General features: G+C 38.0%; 1 protein-coding gene across 5 annotated transcripts in view; it reads left to right on the top strand.

The window, feature by feature from the left end:
• Positions 1 to 24967, top strand: part of LOC107516391 (ubiquitin-like protein 3) — a 59897-nt gene extending 34930 nt beyond the window's left edge. For 4 of the 5 annotated variants that reach the window (XM_036229729.1, XM_036229731.1, XM_036229730.1 and 1 more), the window contains 3 exons: positions 2288 to 2396; positions 12939 to 13055; positions 24209 to 24967. In XM_036229729.1, the coding sequence (XP_036085622.1) occupies positions 12948 to 13055; positions 24209 to 24559 (459 nt within the window). In that variant the 5' untranslated portion in view covers positions 2288 to 2396; positions 12939 to 12947 and the 3' untranslated portion in view covers positions 24560 to 24967. Of the gene's footprint in view, positions 1 to 2287; positions 3009 to 12938; positions 13056 to 24208 lie in introns of those variants that run through there. The other variant, XM_036229733.1, reaches the window with a different exon arrangement.
• The last annotated feature ends 2033 nt before the right edge of the window (positions 24968 to 27000 follow it).

The following is a 27000-nucleotide window of genomic DNA, read 5'->3' as shown; positions in this document are numbered from 1 at the left end:
TGAAAGAATCAGGGACAAGCATCTAGATTGTTGGGAAATTAGAGGTGATTTTGAAGATGAGTAGGAGTTTTCTATGCAAAGGAGATGAGAGAAAGGCTATTCCAGGTCGAGAAGATCCTGTATGCCATCTCTAAGTCATGGATTTCATGCTTGTGTCAATGGCACTACCTTCTGTTACTGAATTGGGTGGGAAGTGAGACTGCTTTATCTGTCTTGCCCCCGTCTGTGTCTACAGTCGAGAGCAGTGCCTGGCACAGGGTAGTCACTCAGTAAATACTTGTGATGTTGAACAAATGGCATCCCCATACCCTGCAGTAACTGGATGTAGGAAGAGTCATTTTTATTTTCTCGATTCTCACACTGTCAGTCTGTTGTCACACCCTTTTCTTCTATTTCTGCTCCCATCCCCCTAGCAAGATTCTCATTACTGAAACTGGAGCAGTGTCCCCATTAGCAATCTCCCCACTTCCTGTATGCACACTTCATTTATCCTACCCACCACTGTCAGTTTGATGTTCCTGAAGAAAATTTAGAATACTTTCTTCCTCTGCTCAAAAATCACTGGCGACTCCCCTGTACCTAATGCCTGAGTACAAACATAGCTTGGCTTTCAAGACTTATCACAGTATGAGCTCTCTACTCTTTCAACTAAAGAGCTTATATCTTTTCTCTGTAAGTTTTATGCTCCAGCAAAATTGAAATATTTCCTGTTCCCATGACATGCTCTCTATTTCCTCATCTTTAAACCTTTCCTTCATGTGGTTTCCAGGGTATGGAAGTTCTCTTCCTTTTAAGTATACCTGTTAATATCTGTCAAGGCATCACCATTCCCATGAGTCTTTTCTGATCAAGACTTTCTAACACTTTGCATCTTTCTGATGATACTTAGAATTTTATCCTTCATACTCATGTTTCTAGTCCAGATCCTTGAATAGAGTGAATATTTTACAACATCCATGGGATTGAATTAAACACCGGTTATGTACTAAGCCCTCTGTTAGATGCAGGAATTATATAGTGAGGGTGATACAAGAGAAAGAACAATTATTTTGGAAGTAGTCTGGAAGTAGGATGCAAATTTTAGGTATATAAAGATGATGACAATAAGGATGATGATGGTGAAGATGATGAAAATGGTGATGGTAATGATGCTGAATGTGCAGAATATTCACATTTCTCCCTCCAGATCTAGTCTCAAACTTTCTCATCCTTCTCTTTCCCCTAGAAGGTTGACCACTGTTGACTCTGTCAGCCACACTCTCATGTCCTTTGGTTCTTGTTGGATTCAGCCAATAGGAAATATATCAATGGGAAATCAGTTAGAGGAAAGAGAATTTGAATATTTATTACCCCAGCTTCTTTTGCTGGGCCTCAGTTTGACAATGATTGCATTCTAAAAGTCACAATCCCTTTCAGCTGATTCTTCATGTATAGTTAAATTTCCATACCAGTCCCCACCTTGGCCCTTCAGGATGAAGATGGTAATGCCTCCTTTCCATTGTTGCCTGGCCCAAGATGCATCATTAATAAGTCCCCCTAACCCTGCTGTAACCACCTTTTTCACTTTTCAGTATAGCTTCTGCTTTTCTTGCTGAGACCCAAAATGACTGGTGATGATGGTGATGGTGACAGTGGTTGTGGTGGTTTTTCTTCCAGCCAGTAGCCTGAGAATCTTAATAAGTAACTTTGTGTAGAAAGGCTGGAGAATTGTAGCAAAGACAAGGAGCTCACTGTATTAGTTATCTATTACTGTGTAGCAAGTTACCCCTAAACTTAGTGGCCTAAAAAAATAATAATTTATTATTTTTTATGACTTGTTTTTGCTCCTTCATTTCTAGAGCCTCCTTTTGAAAGCTGAGGGCTCATTCCCTTACAGGCCTAGCAGTTGATTCTGGCTGTTGGCTGGGACGCTATTTGGGGCTATCAATAGGAACATACATATATGTCCTCTCCAAGGTAGCCTGAGCTTTCTCACAACATGGTGGATAGAGTCTCAAGGTGAGCATTCAGGCACACAGAAGGAGTGAGCCACGCCAAAGCCATATTGTCTTTTATAACTGAGCCTCAGAAGTCTTGCATTGCCACTTTTACCATGTTCTCCTCTTAAAGATAGCTATAAAGGTCCACCCAAATTCAAGGGGTGAGACTGTAGGCCCCAACTCTTAGAGGAGGAGTGCCGATGTCTGTGATTGATTGTTAGTTGTATAATGTGGAATAAAGTGAGGTAAGGCACTTTTGAACCTACACATACATCTCTAAGAGCCACCCCATCTTTTTTTACATGCAGCGGCAACTGTGAAGAATACATGTTGAAGATGACAATGACACAAAAGTCAAAGAACCTGGATCTCTGTGTCATCACTTGAAAGAGCATCATCCAATCTGTCTTGACCCTTGTGAGTGTGATAATTAAACATCTAATGTGTTATTCTTCTTAGATTTTGTGATTGTTACAAACATTTTATCCATATTGCCAAACTTTGACTCTATATATTCCTCTTCCTATATTAATAGCACATCTATCAGGATGACAAATATATTATGAAAATAAAACACTAGGGTCAATTTCTTCTTCTTCCTTATAATTTATCACCTCCCCCCACCTCAAGTAATGGTGAGCAGTAAAACGAATATGGAAAGAGAAGAAGGAAGTTATGGGACTGCCTAAGTCTTGACCAACAGGATCACTGACTATATCCAAAAAAGGTCTTGGGCAAGTCAAACAGTAGAACAAGGAAAGTGTTGAGATGACTGCAATAAATATTCAGTCCTTTGGAGGATCTTCGGGAAAATAGAGATTGTTGTGCTGTAAACGATTGGCAGGCAGGCATCTACAGGAGCCTTACCATTCCACAGAGGACATTGTCTGAAGAAGAAAGTGCACATGATGTCTGTCCCAATAAAAACTCTGGGAAACACATCTGTCAAGTGATACTTAGAACTGACATTTTCATAAGGATCCAGTCTATAGAGGGTTTTTGCAGGGCTTGGAAAACCACATTTTTCATTCTTCCCCTTCCCCATATTCTGTAATTAAACAATGCTCGCAATGTTAAATGTATGTGTAAAATGACATGTATTTTTATTTGCTTTTGAAAGCTTTTTATTTGAAAATCATTTTGATAATAATAACAATTTCAATGATAATAATTTAATAATAATAATAATAATAATAATAATAATTTCAAGAAATATTTCTTTCCTGAACCATTTGAGAGTAAGTTGCACAAATCATAGCTCTTTACTCTCAAATATTTCTTATATACTCTTTAATATTTTGGTATACATATTTTTAGGAATAGGGATATTTTTACACAACCACAGTACAGTTGTCAACCTCAGTAAATGCAACATTGACAATATTTTTCTAATCTATCATCAGTATTCTTATTTTATTATTAATTTAAGTCAATAATACACTGTTTAGCATTCCCTGTCCCTTCCCTCCCAGCACATGTCATCATGTCTCTGTGATTGCCTTTAATTTAAAACATTTCTACAACCTTTGTTTGTATTTATGATGTTGGCAGTTTCAAGAATACAGATCCTTATTTTTGTTTTTCCTGTTTCCTCATGATTAGAGCTAGGTTGTGCATTCCTGGCAAAGTACCCACAAATGATGCCATGTCCTGCCAGGACATGACTTTGGTTGCACAACAACCATCTCCCTCATTGCTGATGTTGAGTTTAATCCAAAGGGCAGTTACTTCTGTACAAGCTTGAAAAGGAAGAGGCCTCTGAAGGTATAATTCCCTGTTTTCCAAGTACAAGTCTGGAATTTCATTCTCAAAGAATGAAATATCAAGTGTGAATATTTTATCGATGGAACGAAGCCAGATAAATATGTCCTGAGAACAGCAACTGTGCATTTGCCTTTGATTGTCTGGGAATTGCTGGTTCTCCACTTCAGACAGAGACCAAGCCAGGATACATGAATGGGCAAGGTCCACTGCTGAGGTGGGTCTTAGACACCAAGAGAGGCCCTATATCTGGTGCTCAGTTTGGGGAAATGGAAGCCCAGACTCTGCATTAATTCTCCATTGACTGGAAAATTCCTGAAGGAGAAGATTGGCTAGAAGACGTCCACATAGATAGATGTCTCTGTTCTCTCAACATGACAGCTGTCCTAATATTTTCTCATTCTGCTTGGGTAAAGAAATAGAAGAGATGCTCAACCCACTTTCAGGTTTACTGATTGTAAGGGGGTGACTAACACATAGTCTCAGGGGCAGAAGAGATCTAACAAACTGGACCTTTATGTGATTAAAGTCTATGCTGAGCATCACAAAATTACCTTGTGTATTTCCTGGTTCTAAGAGAAGTTCCTCTACCTTTTATTATTTCTCCTAAAATCTATGTCAAAGACAACTAGCTATATAGGTAGAATAGTTGTAAATAGAAAATCTACCTGTATGTTGATAAAAGTTCAATTAATTGTCACCTGATTTTTCTTCCACCATTAGTTGCACTATTCAGGAACACACTTTTTATCAATGTATAGTTTGATAAAAGTGTGTCCTTCTTATTATACAATTCCAGGAGTTTTGACAAATGCATAAAGTCATGTAATCAACACTTAAATCAAGATAGAGAACCGTTCCACTCCCAAAAAAATTCCCTTGTGTTCCTTTGTAGTGAAACCCTTCACTCACCCCAGCCCCTGGCAATCACTGATTTGTTTTCTATACTTATAGTTTTTCCTTTTCCAGAATGTCTTATAAATGAAATTACATTTATGTGACTTTTCTGCATCTGGAATCTTTTGCTTAGTGAATGCATTTGAAATTAATTCATGTCGTCATAAGTATTAGTAGTCTGTTCCTTTCTATTGCTGAATAGTATTTCATTGCAGGATGTCTCACACAATGTTGTTTTGTTTGTTGTTTTTAGTTTTGGGCTATAATAAATAGAGCCATTGTAAACATTCATGTCCTGGTTTTTGTATAAATACATGTTTTCATTTCTCCTGGGTATATAGTTATGATTAAGATTTCTGGGTCATATGGCAAGTGTATGTTTAACATTTTAGGGAACTGATCAACTGTTTTTTAAAGCTGCCACACCAGTTTGCACTCCCAGTAGCAATGTATGAGAGTTCTGCATTTTGATATTGTCAGAATTATTAAAGAAATGTTAATATGGGCATATTGGTATCTCATGGTGGTTTAAATTTGCTTTCCCTGGTGATAAATGATGTGCAACATGTTTTCATATAATAATTTGTACATATACCTTCTGTGGTGAAGTGTTTGTTCAAACTTTTTATTGGAGTATGTGTTTTCTTTCTATTTAATTTGAAAGTTTTCTACATATTCTGGGTAAGTTTTGCAAATACTGTCCCCAGTCTATGACTTGTATTTTCATTTTCTTAACAGTGTGTTTAAGAATAGATGTTCATTTTAGTGAAGTCTATTATATCAATTTTTTCATTCATATATTGTATTTTTGGTGTCATATTTAAGAAACAATTATCTAATCCAAGGTCATAAAGACTTTCTGCTATGTTTTCTTTTTGAATTTTTATAATTTCACATCTTTGTCTATGGTCTACTTTAAGTTTATTTTTATATTTGGTATGAAGTTGTGTATATTTACCATGATCAATTTTTATTTGTTTTCCTGCAAAGATAATATTAAGTCAGAAATGCATCTTACATATGATAGAGTATTCAGTTGAAAGAAGCACAAGAAATATAAGACTAGTGTAGCCTGGCTTAGTTTTTGTAAGAAAGACTTAGAGTTAAGGTAAACTACATGCTCACTTAATATCCACAGTGTGCTTCGGCTGTTAAAATCATGGCATCCAGGCCAAAGGAGGTACTAATCCTACTATTTTCAAGATATGTTTAAATTTCTGTTAAATTTTCATGTGATTTTTTAAAAAGAGATATTGTCAAAAAGAAAGAAGGATGAGAATGATCTTGGTGAGTTTTATCTAGGGGTGGAGGCAGGAAAGCAGGGGAGGCGAGGGTTTCAATATCATTTCTGAGGACCAATAAAGTCTTTGTTCTTTGGAAAGGCAGCCTAAGGTTAAAATTCAAACTTTGACATCAGCCAAACTGGTTTAAAATTCCAATAGTTTATCACTCCAGCTTTGGAACTCTAAGGGGCTTGCTTAACCTCTCTGATTTTTTGTTTCCATATCCATAAAATGCAGATAAGAAAACTACCTATCTCATAGTTTTTATTATGAGCAATTAAAACAAGATAATCCATGCCAAACACCTAGCTCAATGACTGGTGTTTTGCATGTGTTTAAAAAATGCTTGCTATTCTTAGTATTTATTCTTCATACACTGAAGTTTCATTCATTGAACTTCTACCAAGTATCAGGCACTTGACATATAAAAATGTGATAGTAATTCCTTAAGAGGCTTATCCTAATAGAATTAGAAATTGAACCAATGGAGACAGGCTAATAGAGATTGAACTTAATTTGCGTAGAAGCTAGTGTGTGTGCGCGCGTGTGCGCGTGAACTGTGAGCTATGACTGAGGAAGTGTACATTTTCCATAATGGGATTTTTGCTTTACTGCAGAGATAATATTAAGCCAAAGATGCATCCTACAGATGATGAAATCTTCGATTGAAAGAAGTATGATAAATAAAAGAGAAATGAGCCATCCGAGTCAGCCTGGGGCCAAAGGCCAGACATAGCTTTCTAGAGGGCTGACCTTTGAACTAAGATTTGAAGAAATCAGCCAACCTGGAGTGGGGCAGAGAGAGGACATAGAACATGATACACACTGAACAGTCAACCAGTTTTCTAGAGCATGGTGATGAAGAGCATAGGTTTTGAAGCTAGATAGGTCTGATTTTGAAAATTTTGGGCAAGTGACTTAACCTATTTGAACTCTGTTCACTTCACTCATAAAGCATTAATAATTTTTGCAGCCTAGGTAGACATAAAGATGACAGGAAATATTTGCATAGCCCCTAATGAGCTCCTAATTGTCACCACTGTTTTTCTATTTATCCTCATAACTCAAGTGATCCAGTTAGTTTGGAGCAGAGGGTGAAGCAGAGGATGGTGGAGGAGACTTGAGAGGCAGCAGGGACAGAAGAAAAAATGGGTTGCGTGCTAAGGAAGTTGGATGTTATCTCCAAGGCAATGATTAGCCAGGAAATGGTCTTAAGCAAGGAGTACAGATTTTAGAAATAGTGCTTCGGCACCAGACAGAACAAGTTGCAGAAGGTCTGACTGGAGGCAGGGAGAGTAGTTAGGGGACTTACAGAAATCCAAGTAAAAAATGAAGCCTGCAGGAACTGAAGCCATGACAGAGAGGGTAAAGAGTGAGGGCAGAGTGAGCTGCATTCAAGAGGCAGCACTAGAGGCTTGGTTGGCTGTGAGGTGAGTGAGAGGTGGAGGTGCGGATGACTTTCAGGCATCTGACTTGGGCGTGATGGGAAAAGATGGGTTGGAACAAAAAGTTTGTAGGGGGAAAAAATTTTCGCATTCATGTTAAGGTAGCTATTGTCCATCAAGTGGAGAAGCCCTATGAGCAGTTAATATTTAGGTCTAGAGCCTAAAGGAAGGATGGTCCCCAGAGAAGCCAACATGGTAAAAGTCAAGAGATGGGAAGACAGAAACTTCAGTGAGGACAGACTGAGCAACAACCAAATAGCCTCTGCTTACATGACTTCTCTGACTGACTGACATATTACATAAGCACTCTGAACCTTAGTTTCCTCATTTGTATAGAGGAAAACATGTTATCTCATATAATACAACACTTCCAGATGGCTATTATCCTCACTGTACAGCTAAACAAAACTGAGGCTCAGAGAGGTTGCAAGACATCCTCAAGGTCACACAGCCGTTTAGAATGGAGTCTGATCTCAGATTGACTTGAGCTTAAATTCTAAATCCGTTTTTAATTTTTTGAGAAACCTCCAGACCGTTTTCCTTAGTGGCTATACCAATTTGCAATCCCACCAAGAGTGTATGAGGGTTCCGTTTTTCCGCATCATTGCCAACACTTGTTCTTTGATTTATTGATGATAGTCATTCTGACAGGTGTCAGGTGATATCTCATTGTGGTTTTAATTTGTATCTTTCTGATGATTAGTGACCTTGAGCATCTTTTCATATGTCTATTGGTCATCTGTATTTCTCTTTGGAGAAGTATCTGTTTAGGTCTTCTGTCCGCTTTTTAATTGGATTGTTTGTTTTTTTTGGTGTTGAGTTGTATGAGTTCTTTATATATTTTGAACATTAACCTCTTATCAGATACTTTCTCCCAGTTGGTTGCCTTTTTGCTTTGTTGATGGTTTCCTTTGCTTTATAAAAACCTTTTAGTTTGATGTAGTCCTATTTGTTTATTTTTTCTTTTGTTTCCCTTTCCCAGGGAGATATATTCAAAAATAAATTACTGTTAGCAATATCACAGAGTTTACTGGCTATATTTTCTTCTAGAAGTTTTATAGTTTCAGGTCTTACATCTATTTTTGAGTCTATTCTTGTATACAGTATAAGAAGGTGGTCTAGTTTCTTTGTTTTGCATGTTTCTGTCCAATTTTCCCAACACTATTCATTGAAGAGACTGTCTTTACCCCATTGTATATTCTTACCCTTTTTGCCATATATTAAGTGAGCGTATATGAATGGATTCATTTCTGGGCTCTCTATTCTGTTCCATTGATCAATGTATCTGTTTTTATGCCCATATCATGCTATTTTGATTACCTTAGGCTTGCAGTATAGATTAATATCAGGTAGTGTGATACCTCCAAAAACTAAAGCAAAACAATAATTTGTAAAGATCTATGCATCCCAATATTCATGGCAGCACAATTTATGATAACCAAGATATGGAAGCAACCTAAATGTCCATCAACAGATGATTGGATAAAGAAGTTATAGTTCATATATACAATGGATTAATACTCAGCCATTAAAAAAATGAAATCCTACCATTTGCAATGACATGGATGGGCCTAGAGGTTATTATGCTTAGTGAAATAAGTCAGACAGAGAGAGTTAAGTACAATATGAATTCATTTATATGCAGAATCTAAGGAAAAAAAGAACAAACTAATCAAAAACAGATTCACAAAAAAAGAGAACAATTTGGAGATGGACAGAGGAGAGGGGGTTGGGGGGCTGGGAGAATGGGGTGAAGGGTTAAAGAAGTACAAATTAGTAGCTGATGGATGGCCACAGAGATGGGGAGCATGGCATAGGGAATGCAGTTAACATTAATATGTTGGCTAGGCGAGGGTCAGGGGAGGGAGAGAGCAATTAGAGGAATCATTTTATAGATTATATAGATGTCTAACCAATGTAGTATATACTTGAAACGAATAAAAAGTAATTATAAATCCAATAGGTAAAGGTAGAAGGGAGGAGAAATGGGCTCAAATTAGAAAAAACATTTTAGCAAGTACAAACATCTGGTGATGGATTAAACCATATCACAAAGTAAGAAGGCCCATCATGTTGATGTTGGAGCACAGTTTGGATGAATAGCCTCTAGGAGGAACAGTCACTTTGTATTATATACGTACGTTTACGTGCACTGGAAAATTATTTTCTTGAAGTTTTATTCATTTTTGAATTTCCTGACTTACTGCATTGCCTAGGGCATAATGAGAGCTCAACAAGTGTGCGAGCTGGCTGGCTTTAGAAAGGATTCTCGTACGAAGGAATTAGACATGATATCTGTGCTTTAAGACCCTTCTTTGGTCTAAGACTCTGATTTTTTTTTGAGCTACAATTATGAAATATTCAATGGGGGTCAACTCTGAGCACCAGAGGCTAGAAAAGGAACAGCAAGACAAGAAGGAGCATATATTTGACCTCCTTTATGCAGTTTGCAAATATATGGTAATGAAGAAACTAGACTTTTGGTGGTGAACACACAATAGGGTATATAGATGTCAAATTATAATGTACAACTGAAACTTATATGTCATTAACCAAACTTACCTCAAAAAAAAAAAAAAGGGCAAGAAGAAACAGGTGGAGATCCCAATCCAGGATGCTAGTCCAGGGACAAGAACCAGTGGCATGTGTGAATGGGGAATTTAGAAACCCAGCACACAAAGGGTTTACTACAAATGTCTACCTTTAACAACTAGTCCTATGATGAAACAGAGGCATAGTATAGGATGGTTGGCACTGAGCCAATCAATCAAATTTTCAGGCTCTGTTTTGTTGGAGAAACTGGCAAGTAGCTTAGATTCCAAGGGGCCAGACAATGTTTGCAGTTACCTCCAGAAATCCTGAGTGAACTAAAGTATTGTCACCTGGGGATGCTAGGAAGGAAGTAAAAACCCTTACTTATCTGGCTGGACAAGGCAATACAAGAGCGTCTTTGAGAATTCTTGCAGAAATGCTTCAGAAATGAAGGATCAGTAGCAAAGCATGTCATATACCTTATATCATTCAGTGCTCAAAGCAAACCAGCCAAATTTGCGTGATGATCCTGTCTTCATACAGAATGGTACTGAGGCTCAGAGAGTTTCAGCATTGAGTCTAGGATCACAAAGCCAGGAGACGGGGATCGTGGAATTAAGCTTAGGCTTCCAAGGTTAGGAAAAGAGAAGAGAGCTTCTTAGATCATAAAACTTATTTAAATTATTTTTTTTCCTCAGAAATATCAACACTAGAAAGAATACATTGATGTAGAATTAAGGCTGTCTTTTTAGAACTGAGGAATCTCATTTGGAAGAGAAGAAAGATTTTGTCTGTTGGGTTTTTTGATTCCAGATGCAGGGCTATTAACCCCACCACTTCTGAACATGACTGGAATCACTCTTAAAGTCAGAGCAGTGTTAATGTGTCTCAAAATATGGAATGGTGGTAAAGGTAATGTGCGTGTAATACACGTGAGTGTGCACAGCTGTTATGTTAGTTTTCTCAAAGGATGCTGTGGGGGACTCATTCTGTGTGGAGCTTGGAGAACATTTTACAGCAGGCTCTACATGAGAGCTGGATTCCAGTTCTCCAGGTGGCAAGTGCCTCTCAGTGTAGCTATCTAAGCATTAGACTTGGAGAATGACCTCCAGTCCCTGGGGAGTGCTTTGTTTTTTGCTCCCTTCCCCCACTGGCCTTTGTTCAAGGTGGAGCTAATTTGGTTCAGTGATTAATTAGCACCTAGGCCCCAAAGTTAAAGAGAACAATGACAGAAACACTGGTGGTTCCCTTTACTTGGCTTCCCAGTTTTAGGAGGTGGGTAATAGAGTCAGGGACTCTTGCATTCACATCCCCTCTGCCAACCTATTTCCTCAGTCTCATGATGTGCCAAACTCTGTTTCTTCCTAAACTCACCTGTTGGCATGTTGACATCCTTAGTAAGTCCATGGGTTGTTCTGGTGACCACTAGGGCCCATTTATAAGAAAGCTAAGGGTTTTTTTCCTGGGAAGTAAACTGCCAATCTCTGCAAGGTTGGAGAAAGGCCAAGAAATCCAACTGAGCTTACTGAGGGTAGCTAGGATCCTAATTCCCTCTAATTCTTAGAAGGACCCCAGCTGGCCTTAGCCAATGGACACCCGCGGATATACTTAATGGATGCAAGGACAAAGTCAAAGCCAGGTGGGAATTTGTCCTCCTAACTCCCATTCGTCCCTAACCTCAAATCTCTAGTATATATCTGGAGGCTAGTTTCTCCTTAATTAATTCCCTCTGAGCCACAAGAGAATATATCTCCACTCTTATAATGCCATAAACCATAAAGGTTAAATGGAGTGTAAGGTCACAGAAATTGTTAGGATCCCCAATCTGCCACTCACAAGCTACAGGATGATTGACCCAGTCCTGTGACCTCTTTGTGCCTGAATTTCCTCTTTGGTAAAATTGGGATGATAGGACTTAATTCACAAGGTTCTTCTGAGGAGTAAATGAGTTACTATGTGTAAAATGCTTAAAATGATGAATTATCATTATCTTTGTCATTCAAAAAGAGATAAATAGTTGTGTAATTCTAAGAACTTTGGTTTGTGAGAATAAAAACTATGAAGCAGTGATTTTCTGGGTCCTTCATGGTCTAAGATCATTTCAGGGTGTTTTATAACACAACTGTCCACTGATGAACTTGTATTCTACTTTTTCTTTTCTTTTTCTTCTCCATTGCCATATTTTCTAAATGTTTTGATACTCTAAGGTAGTAATCAGCTGATATTATTGATTAATCAATTTTTGAAGGAATTTTGAAAAAGACTAGAAATAACTAACCATTATATAGGAACTTAGCACTCTAAAAATACTTCTCTTTATGTGGCATACAGTCTCTAAGATGACCTCCAGCGGCCCCGTGGGGACCTCCTGGTATTCACGGCAGTCTGTGATCTGTTCCTCTGAAGTAATGTGCTTCTGACAAATGGAGTGTGGGCACAGTGAAGAAATGACTTTTCCAAGATAAAGTTACAAATGATTGTGACTTTCTGCTTGTGGTCTCTCCCTCTTCCTGCTTTGATGGAGCAAGCTGCCATGTTGGGGAGAGCCACATGCTAAGGAACTGAGGATGACCTCTGGCCAACAGCCAGAGAGGAAATGAGGACCTCAAGAAACTGAATCTCACAAACAACAACATATGTGAGCTTGGCAGTGGATCCTTTTCCAGTCAAGCTTTCAAATGAGACCCTAGTCCTGAACAACAATTTCGGTCTCATAAGAAACCCTGAAGCTGAGTATCTAGCTAAGCCAGGCCTGGTTTTCTACCAAAAGAAACTGTGAAATAATAAATATGTGTTGATGAAGCCACTCAGTTTTAGGGTAATTCATTATACAGTAAGAGGTAACTAACAGCACACACTAGATTATTTAATTTCATTCTTGCATCATTTCTCAGAGAGGTTAAGTAACTACTGCCAGCTTATATAGTTAGAAAGTCACAAATTTGGCACTTGAACCCCTTCACAGCTACTTCTCAGAAAAGACTACGAAGCTAGGATCCCAGTGTGTCTCTTAAGATTTTTTTTATGTATTTTAACCTCAGTTTTCTAGAATGACTCCCTTGCTTCCATTGTCTGGTGTGGAAAAGAAACTAATGATGACTGATCACCAATTCTGCCAGGGACTCGCACATATTCTCACACTCAGTCCTTCCAGCTTGGTAAGGTGGATGTCATTGTACCCTATGTACTGGTTTCCCAAGGTGAGTTTTGCAGGCACTGCTCCTTCCAGGTACTTTGTGAAAAGTGTTTCATGGCCTAATAGGTTTGGGAAACACTGTACACCTCTCTCGGAAACTTACTCTGCATGTGAGTCCATTAAAAGTCAGAGGAATTACAGCAAAGAAACCTGATTAATATTTTCTAACATAAATTCTAGTTCCTTCAGACGATGAAAATTCATCATCTCACAACTCACATCTCAAGGAATGTTCTACAAAATATACTTTTGGGAATGCCGGCTTACAGGCAATTTTGACACTTGAAATTTTTTTTCAACCATACTTCTCAAAAACTTTGTAATGACAGAATAACATTTTCCATTTTATCGATGAGAAAATTGAGAGTCAGAGTCATGGAGTCATTCTCAAATAGTGTTTGTCCTGGGATGGCGGCTGATCTCTGCAATATTTCTGTTTAATCCCTTTCCTCACCCTCCCACTCCCATCACCTTTAAAAAAATTTATCCTAAGGTCATAAGACATTTTTTTTAAACATATTTTAAAAATTCTCCTGTGATCTGGCTGCACCATGTCATGTTCTCTTTGCATTTTTCAGACGACTCCTTATTTTCTGAATTCTTACCATCTATTTTTTCACCAAATGTTTACATTTCTGTCAGTCTTTTCTCTTCTACCTCCTTTAGCACCTCTCCCTGGGTGGTCACCTCACTCACGGAGCTTCAGCTTAGCCCTGGGAAGGTGTTCAAGTCTAGCTCCTTCCCCATACCCTACCCCTGGGCTCAGATCCTTATGCACAGTTCCCTAATACTCCTCCAGATAGACACTCTCAGTGCCTCAGGTTCAACCTAAGTTAATCACCTTCTTCCATACTTGTCTTTAAGCTTTCCCTTTCTTTTGTGTGCCCTTTGTAGGTGGGTGACATCAAGTCCAGTCACATATGAATTTCTCCTTCCCAAATAGTTATATTCAAGTCTTACAATCCCACATCCCTCATCTGCTCCTCCATTGGCCTTCTGTGTGCATAGCTTTTTAATCACCACCCTTCCAATCAGCTGCTTCCTTCCATAGATATCTTCATACCTGTATATTTGATCCTACAGTCTCTTTTTGGCACCTCAGAAGGGGTCACCATTATCTCCAGAATCGAGTCCATGTTCTTTAACATTGCATGTGAGGAAGTCTTTGGGCTTCCCCCAGCTCGTCTCTCAGGCCATCCTGCCCATTCCTAGGGGTTCCATGAACTTCCCTCTCTATATAAAATCTCCCTTCCTTCAGCTTGGACTCACATTATACTCCTGGCCATCCATATACTTAATTCATTTTTCAAATTCTGCTCGACAAATGATCACATGTTGACAAGTAAAACATTCAGCCTTGTAGTACGATTTGGGAGATAATGCATAACATGTATCAAAAATTTTTATAAATGTTTTTACCTTTAATTCTGTAAATTCACCTTTGATAATTCAAGGTTGGGAAATAGTGTATTATATAAAATATGCTTTGGACCTAGAGATGTCCATCACAAAGTTATTTATAATAAAGAATGTTTTCAGAAGCAGGATAATAATCAAGTTGAATATTATTCCACTTGAAGGAATATACTAATGTGATAAACATAAAAACTATTTAGCAATTTGTAACTGCTATTTAAGTGATAGGAACACAAGTGAGGCAAGTTGTTATATGCCATATTACCGCAATTGTTAAATATGTGGGAAAAAGGGTGAAGGAGCAGCCAAAATATCACTGGATTAGGGCTTTGAGATTACAGAAAGATGTCTTTTCTTTAAGAAAAAAATTTGTAGTTTATGTTGTTTTATAATGAAAAAGTAATATTTTTATATAACGTCCCTCACAGATTTTGAAATAAATAAAGGAGAAGTTGTATTCTCTGAATCTTTAATCTGGCAATGCTGAAAAGTCCACATTGGAGCAGCAAACTTCCAAAACATCTGGAAAGTTTCCCTAGCCGGATGATACCTGTCACTGTGTGAAAGACAGCCTTGGGATGGGCATGGGAGGTCGAGACTGCAGGCTCTGGAGCCAGGCCGCTTATGCTTGTTTCTTTGTGCCTCAGTTTTCCTTTTTATAAAATGTACATGATAATAGAACCCATGTTATAGAATTGTTGTGGGAATTAAATGAGTTATTTTAGGGAAAGTCTACAGAATGGTGCTTGGCAAGGAGTAAGGCCTAAAAAAACATTAATTAGTATTACTATTGCATGGTTTATGCCTCTGTGAGTTTCTTGAGGGCCAAAATATATCTTGTCCATATTTACCACCTAAGGTTCTTATATATGGAAGGTCTTCAAAAAGTATTGTTTCTGACTCATTGAGGTAAGTTCCCTGAAAAGAACTTTTGTTTTAAATGGACAGCTAGGGCCCTGCCCCAGGAGAGCTGGGGCCAGAGCTGAAACTCTGGGACTTTGAGGCCTCTGGCAACCCAGGAACAGGACAGGGGCAGAATTCCAGGTCTCCAGCCTTGAAAGAGTACACAGCAAACTGCTGCTCTTAAATTCTGACCTCTCAGTCTTGCCCAGCCTGGTTGGGAAACCAGGAGCTTTAGATGTGACCTTTTGAGATGTGACCCTAGCTCTTGCTGCCTAAGAACAAAGGGCAATTACGCCTCTTTTGTAAAAGGTATTTTAAGTGGAACCAAAGTGCTAGTTCACCAAAAGCTGGCTTGATCACTGGCTTGTTTTGTAAAATAAATGCCCTGTCTGTACCCAATAGTCCTTGTTGGTAATATCCCAGCCTTTGCCTCCAGCTCTCCTGGTACATTTCTGGAGGACCATGTTGATCTTTGGGATCATTTTGGAACATTTCATCCCCCACCCCCAAGTCTGTGGTCTCCAACACAAACTTCATGCTCTGAAAAAATAGGCTCTGTGAACCCAACTTCAAAGCTTGGTGACGTGGACTCCTTGCAGAAATATTGGACGCAACAATGGACTTGAACTAGGGCTGAGTAGGACTGCCCAAGAAGTGCTCCTTAACTTGATAACTATTGTGTTCAAAGTCATTGCTGTGCCCACAGTTAAACAATGCGTTTGGCAACCTAACGAGGTCTTCTTTCAAAGCACAGTGACTCTTGCCAACAGTACCAAGTGGAGAGCCCTGGGTATAATAACCTCCATTTATTTGTTTTCAAAATAAAATTTAAAAATGTAAATCTTTTTTTTTTTAATTTTTAAAAATAAATGTCATAAAACCACATCAAAGGAAAAATTTGCATAAAAGAAAGAGAACATCTTCCTGTAATCCTAACCTCATTATCAAATCATCAATCTTTTAGATGCCTCTATTTCTAGATTTTCTGTTATTCTTTTTATTTAACATTGTTGTAATAAGTATATAAAAATTTGCTTCTCTTTAACTTGTTTTTCTTAGCATTATAATAGGCATAAAGTTGCTATTATTATCTTTTTACCTACTGTTTTAAGGGATATAGAGCATTCCTTCAGAGTAACATGCCATAACAAATTCAAACCTTTTTTATTTGTTTTGTTTTGTGTAAGGGGAGAATAATGTGCTATTATAAATAAGACTGTAATGAATATTCTGGATTATATAACATGTTTTACTGGGTCAGAATTTATAACTCTTTTTTCACTTTGTTTTGCATTTTAATAATGCTATCATTTTCCTCCTTAAAAATGAAGATTCTAAATTCACTCATTGGGTTATAAGATTGCAGTTTTCAGTTAAGGTAATTTTTTAAAGTCTCTCAATAATTTATCATGAAATATTTCAAACAAATAGAAAAGTTGAAAGAATTTTATAATAGACATCCATATACTAATTCAGAGTGACTTTTAGGTGCAAATATATGTCTTTGAAGATACTGAGCAGAAATTAACCAGTAGGTAAAGAAATGTGTCATCTTCCAGGTAGTGCTCCTTGGACATAATAATCATGGCAATCTATTGTTATAATATCTTATAGGCTGTAGTATTTTTCAAAATGCCTTCAGGTCTATTTATTTTATTTTATTTTATTTTATTTTATTTTATTTTATTTTATTTTATTTTATTTTTTGCTGAATCCTAACACTCTCAAAGTATAGACAGAATAGATGTTATTAGGTATTATTTCTGTATTCATAGGTGAGGAAACACATGATCAGAGAAGTTGAGAGGCTGCCTAATGTCACACAGCAAGAGAGGTCCTACTGCAATCCCAGTGCTGAGAGCTCAGCTAAACCACACTTCTACAAAAATGTTTCCCTTTAATTAATTAACAAATTAATAAATTACAGATTTTCTATGGTCCTTTTAGCTCCCTGATTCTATTTGTCTGTGGTTTTGGACCTCTTCAGAATATAAGGGCAGGGGCATATGGCATTGGTAGTACAGTCGTCATAAAAGCCAATGTGAGGATTAAAAACCATCTACAAAGGGAGTTCAAAGCTCTACATAATCCCAATACTTTTTGAAGGGCACAATTTATCTTTGTATGTAAAAGTAGAGCTAATTAGACCCAAAAAGTAATTGTGTATATGTGCTGGGTTGTCTTCCTTGGACGAAAAATTCAGGAAGAATCTGGATGGTTTGAGAGGCAAGGGGTTTGTGCTGGAAAAGTAACCACCAACATCATTTTTTCCCAAGACTTGTGCTGGGGACTAGCAAAGACAAAAGTCCTTGCCCCCAACTCAGTTGTGGATTTTCCTCATTAATGGTGATTTCTCCAGAGTAAATCAATGGTCCAAATTTTAATTTCTCACCTTAAGGATGTAGTCATTAGGGCTCAAGAACACAACCAAAGATGAAATCTCTGCCCTCATGTGACATGGCAAAATGCCCTGAGATCTGGAGCAGGAGCAACTGTCATTGAATTTCATAGGCTGCACTTCCTCAACTTCCTTTTCTTTATTCTTTCATAAGAGCAAGTCAGCTGTCTCCATTTATGCTCTAATAACACCTTAACATGCACTGAGCCCAGTGTCAACACAGTCATCATTTTTTTCCATTCTATGAATGAAGAAAATGAGCAGCAGAAAGATTAAGTGGCATGACCATCTCAAAAGAGATCAACTCATATCAAAAGCTATCTGGCCAGGGCTGGAACCCACTCCTCTTGACTCAAGCCCTGTTTTTTGCACCTGTTCGTTGTTCTCACTTTGCACATGTGAGAAAAGGCTGTGCTTATGCAACTTGGCACTCCTCCAGCTTTGTTGTCATTTTGAACTCTGAGACCACTCTCATTTTGCTTGGACAGAGCTATCCTGGTCACAACAAACGTTTATAGTGTGGAAACACATACCACAAGTCAGAGCCAGAAGGTCCACTAAGAATGGGAGCTCACAGGGATAGCTGAACTCAGGGCACAAAGTTTGGGAGATGGCTTTATAACTGGTCAGCTTTTTCTACAGAAAAATACCCTCTGCCCTCTGCATATTCTACAGCAGCCAATCCTATGGTTTTATTTAATTTTTCTTTTCAGCCTCCAGAAGAGCTGAAGGAATAATGAGTGAGTGTTGGAAAACCATTGAGAACTTTTTTAATGGGGCCATCTGCTTGCCCTTTGGAAAAATCAATGAATTTGATTTTTAGACAGTCAGTTCCTTAAGCCTGAAAATATTCATTGGAATACCATGGGCAACAAAGTCCACTTTTTAGCCCTCATTGATTTCTCTGAAGTTGGCCAGATGTTGTCACAATTTCCTCATAACAGGGATGGGGAAGTTCTGTGGTAGAAATAGCACCCAGGAGCTTGCATGAATCAGCCACTAATGGCCGCAAATGGGACAGTATTCCAAGCATAGGATTTTTTTTAAGACATAACTTTTCTCAGAAACAAATACAAATTCTATAACAAAACCCAATGGTCCAGTAGAAATCTAGTGGAGATGCCTCTATAATTTGGAACTTTGTAACTTATAACTTAATATTTTGTCCCAAGCTTAACAATGAAGACCTCCCCAAATGCAATTGGTTATGAAATTTATTGCTGAGTGGGGCTCTTTCTGGGGCTAGTGGTCAGAGAAGCGCTATCAGTTATGATGGATTAGAGGGAAGTAAACCTGGGATGCTGGACACTGGGGAGAGTTTTGCCCAAAGCATATATCTTGGAGACCCACAAATTCCCGCACCTTCCCAGAGAGTTGGGTGCAATTTTACCCTTCATGGAGAAGGGTTCAGGCCCCTCAAGTGCCAATCTATCTCTCTTCACACTGTGATCTGCTAACCTCTTCCTTCAGCCAATAGCTTCAACTTTATTTCATTGCATCATTATTTCTGTGGCCTAGACATGCCAATAAGACATTAACGTAATAGCTTTCTGTTCACCAAGGAATCTCTGGCAGAGAGGACTATAATCAGATAACCCAGTGAGGGGGGAAGGGCACTAACTTTTACTGCACTCCTCCTAAGTCCAGGTGCTTTATATAGATTATCTCAGATAAATTTATCCTAGGCAACAGCCTTGTGAGGATTGTCATCCAACAGAAGAAGAAAGGGAGACTTAGGGAGGTTATAAAAGTTATCCAAGATCTCAAAACCAGAGCTTAAAAGCAGGCAGACACAAGGCCAAAGTCTAGAATCTTTCCACTGATTAAGTACCAGCTTTAAATGCAGAATACCTCTACCTCTTACATCAACTCTTGAGGCCTGCAGAACAGCAGGGGAAGGAGTGATAGCAGCTACCTAGTGTCTTAGAGTCAGGAGGAGGTTCACATGGAACCCCCAAATAAACCAGATCCCAAACCACTCAAGGCCAGTCTTCTTTCTCCAGAATGCAGTGCTCCCCATGTTTAGAGAGAAAGGACTGTCCTTTCGGACAGTCCTGTGTGCAACAGGAGCCTTGCCTTCTGTTCAGTGCTGCAGCTTAAAGTTTCCACTTTGAATAGTTCAAGCCCTCACCTAGCTATCAAGGTATGTAGGGCTGACTTGTCACTTTCATTCTGTACCAGGGAATGGCCAGATGGCATTCAGGCTTCTTATGTGACTCTGGCTGACTAATCTATCCAGGTACAAGAGTAAACAGAGAGCTTAAGGACACCATATGTCCCTGATTCATCGTGCTTGACAGAATCACCATCATTCTACATGGCATATGCTCTCCTGGGCCAAGGTGGGAAGTGAACTGGAGGAAATATGTCTTAAAATTGAAGGTGGAATGATTTAAAAAAAGAGACATATATAGGGAGTGTGCATCTGTTAGCCATATCCTAAATAACATTTATTTTTAAAACGTGCTTTCTTTTACAGTGTTCAACTTCATTCCTTCATTCCCATGTTCAACATAGTACTTGCCATCGTAGGATGTGAATTGAATGGAGATGTTGAATTCTTAACCCATTTTCTTTGGTTAACAGTCTGGAACTTCACCCAAAATTGAAAATGAAGCTGACTCTAGTTTAATTTAAAGGATCTCCTGTTGAGATTGGGACATGGCATCCCCATAGGGTACCTGTTTCTTCTAACCTCTTCAAAGCCTACCCAGGAGAGCCCAAACTGGAGAGCCTAAAAGGGGAATGTGGGAGGTGAGGGTCTTAGAGTCAACTGATCAGAAAACTGGAATGCTTCTAAGAATGAGCACTCAGCACTCGTTAGAAAGATAATGGTTCATAAGCCTTCCATCACGTCTGTTTCTTGGTCAACTAGAGTAATGGGAATATGGGATAGTCAAGGCCCAAGTCTTAAGTGCAGGTCATGGAAGCATTGAGTTAGAGGAGTTATGTTCAATTCATATCTTTCCCACATACAGGGGCATGAAGTAACCCACCTAAGATCATATGGTTGTGAGAAGTCCACGTGGATCTAGAACTTGAGGTCTCTCTATGGGCCAGTGCTTATGTTGAAAGACAGAATCCAGTGGGACCTCTAGTATCTGAGTCACCCTGAGCTAGGAGGCCCAAGAGGTAGATGTTTGCCTTTCATACTGCAGGCCTTCAGGCTATTATCTATGTATTATAACTAAACCAACATGAAGGTTAAGAATTATCCAAAGATGTGATAACAGTGAGTCATTCTAGACTAAATCTTTAATACTATTGAAAGCTTTTCAGCATTCATGGCAGTTTCTTATTCCCTATCCCACCTAATCCTGAAAAAATTGTGAGATGAGTCTAATTACCATTGCACAGATGAGAAAGTTGAGACTTTGAAAGGCCAAATAATCCATGCAAGGGCCCACTGTTAACTGGGCAGAGATAGAATTTGATTTAAAGATAGTTCCAAGGCTCTATTAATAATCTTTAGAAGATAGTTCTTAGTCATATGAAAGCTTATGAATACAGACTGGTATTTTAATGTGTATGCCTAAAATACTTTGAAAGCTTCTGTACAGGGCAGCAGCTGATTGGTAGGGCTGGACAAAGAAGGCCCAAATGGAAACATACAGGAGTGTTTACCTCCACTCAGTACTCCATTTTTAAGCCTCCACCTATCTTGCTGGTCCTGCCACAAAAGACATAGGAGTTTCCTAATTTTCTTTGTACCTACCCCCATAATAAAGCCTATAACTTTTCTTTTAAAACTAAAATTCCAGCTCAAATTTAGAAATACTCATTACACTGATCCATGATAATTTATGTTTACTCTTTAGAAAGTTAGACTCAATCACTGGAACACCCACTTATGTAATAGAGTGAAATTGCTTTTAAGAAATGAAAGTTTAGAAAAATATTCCTCTCGGAAAAGAGAGGAATAAAATCCCATGGCTTCTAGTCCAATAGAGTGGAATTTTATCAAGGGTGGAGACTTGGCACACAAGTTCAATCCAGCCTCACCCTGGTTGCTACTGCTGGGGAGAGGTAAAGGAGGCACACACTAATAACTCTTACAAATGAAGTTGTCTTCATTGGAAGGGATATTTGAAAAAGAAACCACTTTGAAAAGGCTTATGCTAATATAAACCAAATATATTGGAGTCCCAAAAGCATTGTCTCCTGCCTGACTTCTCTTTAGAACTTCATATTGGTGATTTTTGTGGCTATAGTAGCATTTCCACATGCAGATATGTTTCAGCTGGCACATTTTAGTTGATATTGTCAGTGTCCCACATGTATCCCCTTGACACTTGGCTTTCTAATGACCTGCACAAGGCACCAAGAGCTTCTTCCTAGGAGACACCTTTCTTTCTGTCTGAATGCTTTCTTAGGCCTCCTGAATCAGAGTAAGTCAGGAATCAATGGCTCCCTGATAATTTGTGAATAAATGCCCAGCTCTCTAGGTGAAACAATTCTGATGCATGCTCTTTGTTTCTCTCAGAGGGCCCAGTAGGGGTGACAGTATTGCTCCCCAACCCCAACAATAACCTGTACAATTCTATGTTTGTGCCTTCCTTTCTTCATCTTGCTTCCCCACTTACCTATAATGTTTTCAAAAAGTGACCTTACAAATATAGTACTTACAAATGAATCCTTTTTCAGAATTAGCTTTTGGGGAACCCAAATGAAGAAACTTTGCATACTTGAAAAATGTTTCTCTCCCTTCTGTTTTTCCCATCTTGATTAGTGACAATATCCCAATAGCTCCCAAACCAGAAACCAGAGGATTGTTTTTATTCTCTTTCTTCCATATTGGAAAGCCTATCTTTCAGTTGGTCACCAATTCCTATGACTCAAACCCAAAAATCTTTTCAAACAGTCCTTCCTTTACTCTCATTTGTCAGCAAAACCTTGGACAATTTTAATAGCTTCCTAACTCCTCTATATATTATTAATTTATCCACTCTCCAGTCAATTTTCATAGTTATATGACTTATCCCTTAAAAACACAAATTGACCATGTACTGTCCTACCCAGAAATATGATTGCTTACCACTGCCTGCAGAAGGCCCAAGTTCCTTAGCTGTGCACACATTCTTGTGAACAGGCCCCATTCTGATTTTCTTTTTACAATGGGCTTCCTCCCACAGGTCACCCACCATTTACGCTCTACTTGAAAGTTTCCAAATAACTTACCTTCCTTGTCAACACTGGGCATTGCACATGCTATTTTTTGACCTTACAATGCCTTTTTAGTTCTTTTGATCTGATGAATTTTTTATACATCCTCAAATAACCTAGTAGAAACCTCAGTTGCCTGCCCCTGACAGACACATTAGAGAGGTCATTCTCTGTTTTCACACTGGTACTATTACACAAAGTGCTGTGTGTTTTCACATACATGTGTCTTTCTGGCCACTTTGCTTGGTCTCTTTCAGCCCAGGAGGCATTTGGATTTCCACATTTCATGCATATTCTGTCTGGTACAAAAAGTGGGTGTTCGATAGTTACATCTTTCTAGGTGTTTAGGTCAAAAGCTAGGCATCCTTGACTTTTTTTTATGCCCCACATATTCAATACATCAAGACATCCTGTTAGTGCAACCTCAAAAATACATATAGAATTCTGCCGCTGCCCACTACCCCCAGTATTTCCAATGTGCTACACCATTACTTTGTTCCTGCATTATTACAGGAACATCCTCACTGGTTCCCTTGTTTTTGTCCTTGCCTGTCCACAGTCTATTTTCAATAATGCAGGCAGTCATCCTCTAAAAATGTAAGGTGATTTAAGTCACACCCCACTTCCACACTTATCAATGACATTCCTATCTCACTGAGATTAAAATAGAAATTCCTATATGCTCAGCTCCATTACCCTACTGAGATCATTTTCCCCTCAGCCCTTCATCTGCTCCAGTACCACCAGCCTCTAGTCCATCTGGAATGCTCTCTTCCCAGCATGGCTTACATCTTCACCTCTTCCATGTTGTTGCTTCGATATCAATTTTTTAATGAAAACACCAAATTTACAGTGGTAGTCCATTTGCCCATACCTCCCTCATTCCCTCTTCTCTTTTAATTTTCATAGCACCCTTTGGCTTTGAGCATCCACTAAAATTCACTATTTCTTATTTTTATTGCTTACCGGCTATCTCTGCTCATGAAAAGATAACCTTACAATAGCAAAGAGATGGTGAATTTTAGAAGCAGTGTCTAGCTCATAGAATATGGTCAGTACCTTTTCCCAAGTGAATTAGTCATCGAATGGGTATAATTTTTTTTTTGAAATAACTTGAGTATCACCTTAAGTTTCTAAGAAGCCTTTGCAAATGACATGTCCTTTTTCATTTCTTTTCCTTTTTTTTTTTTTTTTTTTTTTTGGTGTGAACATCTGGGTCCTTCTCCATCGGCAAGATGTCCAGTGGTGTCCCGGCAGATATGATATATTTCCTCATCTTGGTGAGTGGGAAGACAAAAGAGTTCCTGCTTTCTCCTAATGATTCTGCCTCAGACATTGCAAAGCACGTGTATGACAACTGGCCAATGGACTGGGAAGAAGAGCGGGTCAGCAGTCCAAACATTCCATGCCTTATTTATCAAGGACGGTTTCTACATGGAAATGTCACAATAGGAGCATTAAAACTTCCTTTTGGTAAAATAACAGTGATGCATTTGGTGGCCAAGGAGACGCTGCCAGAGCCAAATTCTCAAGGTCAGAGGAATCGGGGGAAGACGCGGGAGAGTAATTGCTGTATAATTCTGTGAATGCCACCTGCCGAGTGTGCTGTGCCGTGGCCTCTGTCCCTGTGCTGCCAGGACAGAGGGGACCCACGCTGCGTCAGAGACCACAGAGTCTGCCTGTAAAGCCACGGACCAAATCATGACCCCATGACCACTGTCGTCTTTTCTCATGAAAGTAAAAAGAACCAAGAACATTTTTCACTATGGCTTTTTTATTTCTAGTATTTTTGTTTATGTTAAGCAGTTTTGAAATGTTGGGTTTTGAGTGCAGTCAGTCTCCATGGGGAAAGTTAACAAGTTGCACCTTTGATAGCAGAAATCGTTTTGCCGCCACAAAAGTTATCACCAGACTAACAAATCAAGTGTTCCAAGTACGATTTGCACTAAAAAGTTTGACGTTATTTTCTTTTAATTGAACAAATAATATTTGTTAATGATATTAAAAATAATATTTGATAAATATAGAGTGGTAAATATAGAGAAATTTAGAGTTAAACTCTAAAATATAATTAATCTTAAAAAAAGAAATAGACAAAATTAATTTTACTATTTTATTTAATATATCAAACATATTAGCATGTAACCAAAATAAAAATATTAATAAGATTTTTACTTTCTTGCATATAAAATCATCAAAATCTAGTGTGTATTTTATACTCATAGCACATCTCAGTTTGAACCAGCAATCTTCAAAGTGATTAATAGCCACAACCTTTCAAGTGCTTAATAGTATTAAATAATTTTGGACTGTGACTGACTGTGGGAACTGAAACTGCAAAAAGTGAAACTCTGAATAATGGGGGGCTACTGTACCTGATTCAAGTATTGGGAAGCTTATAAGTGTCTTTGGAACAAATTGGGTATGTGAATCTACTATTTCAATTGTAAGATGAAATCTAAATATAGATTGAGTGTATCTGATGTGAATTTAGTATTTATATTGAGATGCACACTAAATGTAAAATTCACCCTAGATTTCTAATACTTAACTTTTTTAGGAAAAAAAGTAAAATATCTCATTAATACTTTCATATTGATTATGTGTAGAAATTATGCTATTTTGGATATACTGGTTTAAATAAAATATATAATTAATTTCATCTGTGTAGTTTTCCTTTAATATGATTGCTAAGAAATATATAAAATGATATATGTAGCTTCCATTATATTTATATTGGACAGCATTGATCTAATAGATATATATATATTGAATATATACTCACGGAGTATTCATTTTAAATTCTCATAGAACAAAAGAAGCTTCAATAAATACCAAATGATCCATATATATAGATTGTACTTTATGAGCATAATGAAATAAGAACAGTGAGAAAGTTTTAAACATCTCTTTGGTCCATAAAAAAATTATATATAACATACATTACATAGTTATTGGAATTAAGAGGAAATTTTAAGTATATTACAAAATATTTAGAAATGAATAAGAATGAAAGTGTCAAATGTCAACTTTTGTGGCCCAAAGCTAAAGTATCACTTAAACTTTTGCATAATTTTGAATACATTAATATTGAAAACCAAAGACCTAAGGGCATAATTAAAAATATTATGAAAAAAGAAAAATAAAATAAAATAAAAGTAACAAGAAGGAAAGATGTAAAAGAAGTAAAATGAGAAATCAATGAAATAACCTAACCCCCAACTAAAATTGAATTTTTCGAAAAGTGAGATGACAAAGGTGAGCATGAAATTCTATACACCCATAAACTTTAAAATTAGACTAAGTAGACAATGTCGCACACACACAAAAAGCAATCCTTTTCTAGAGGAATCAAAGCAAAGAAGTTGACATGAATCAAAGAAAGCACTTCCACTCCCCAAAACGTGACTGTCAGCACAGATGCACCACATCCTTCAAGGATCTGCACATGTCCCACACTGCATATGAAACACATTCAGGTAGGTGCCTATGTAGTGAGTTGTTTGATGAAAGATCAAGGGGAAACAATAAAGTAAATCAAGAGAGGGGCCTGTGTGAACTTGATGTGCCATGGCCTGAGTATTATTATTTTAATTCTTTGCACTTGAGGAGATGTGTAAAGTTATAAAATGTTATAATTTTTTTTTAATGTTATAAAAAAGTTTGGCATGACTTTCCCATCCCATGCTTTTGTCCTTTCTTGAATTCTAAAAATATAATAACAAATTTAGCATACCACTTCCCGTTGGTTTCTTTCATTCTGCAGTTTCTAAATAGAAAACCCTTTTGAGATGAAGTGGCTTTTATTTCTCCAGGATACATTCTCAGTGTTTAATTGTTCACTAAATCAGTAGTGCTTAGCTGCTACTGAATGATCCTCCATGACAACACCTGATGCTGAGTAGAGACACTGAGGTCTAAATGTGTGTGGGGGGGGGAAGGAAGAGTGGGGGGAGAGAGAGAGAGAGAGAGAGAGAGAGAGAGAGAGAGAGAGAGAGAGAGAGAGGGAGAGAGAGAGAAAGAGAGA

The sequence above is a fragment of the Rousettus aegyptiacus genome, unplaced genomic scaffold, assembly GCF_014176215.1.
Source record: "Rousettus aegyptiacus isolate mRouAeg1 unplaced genomic scaffold, mRouAeg1.p scaffold_m13_p_12, whole genome shotgun sequence".
NCBI classification, from domain to species: Eukaryota; Metazoa; Chordata; class Mammalia; order Chiroptera; family Pteropodidae; genus Rousettus; species Rousettus aegyptiacus.
This window is presented reverse-complemented; position numbering and strand designations above follow the sequence as displayed.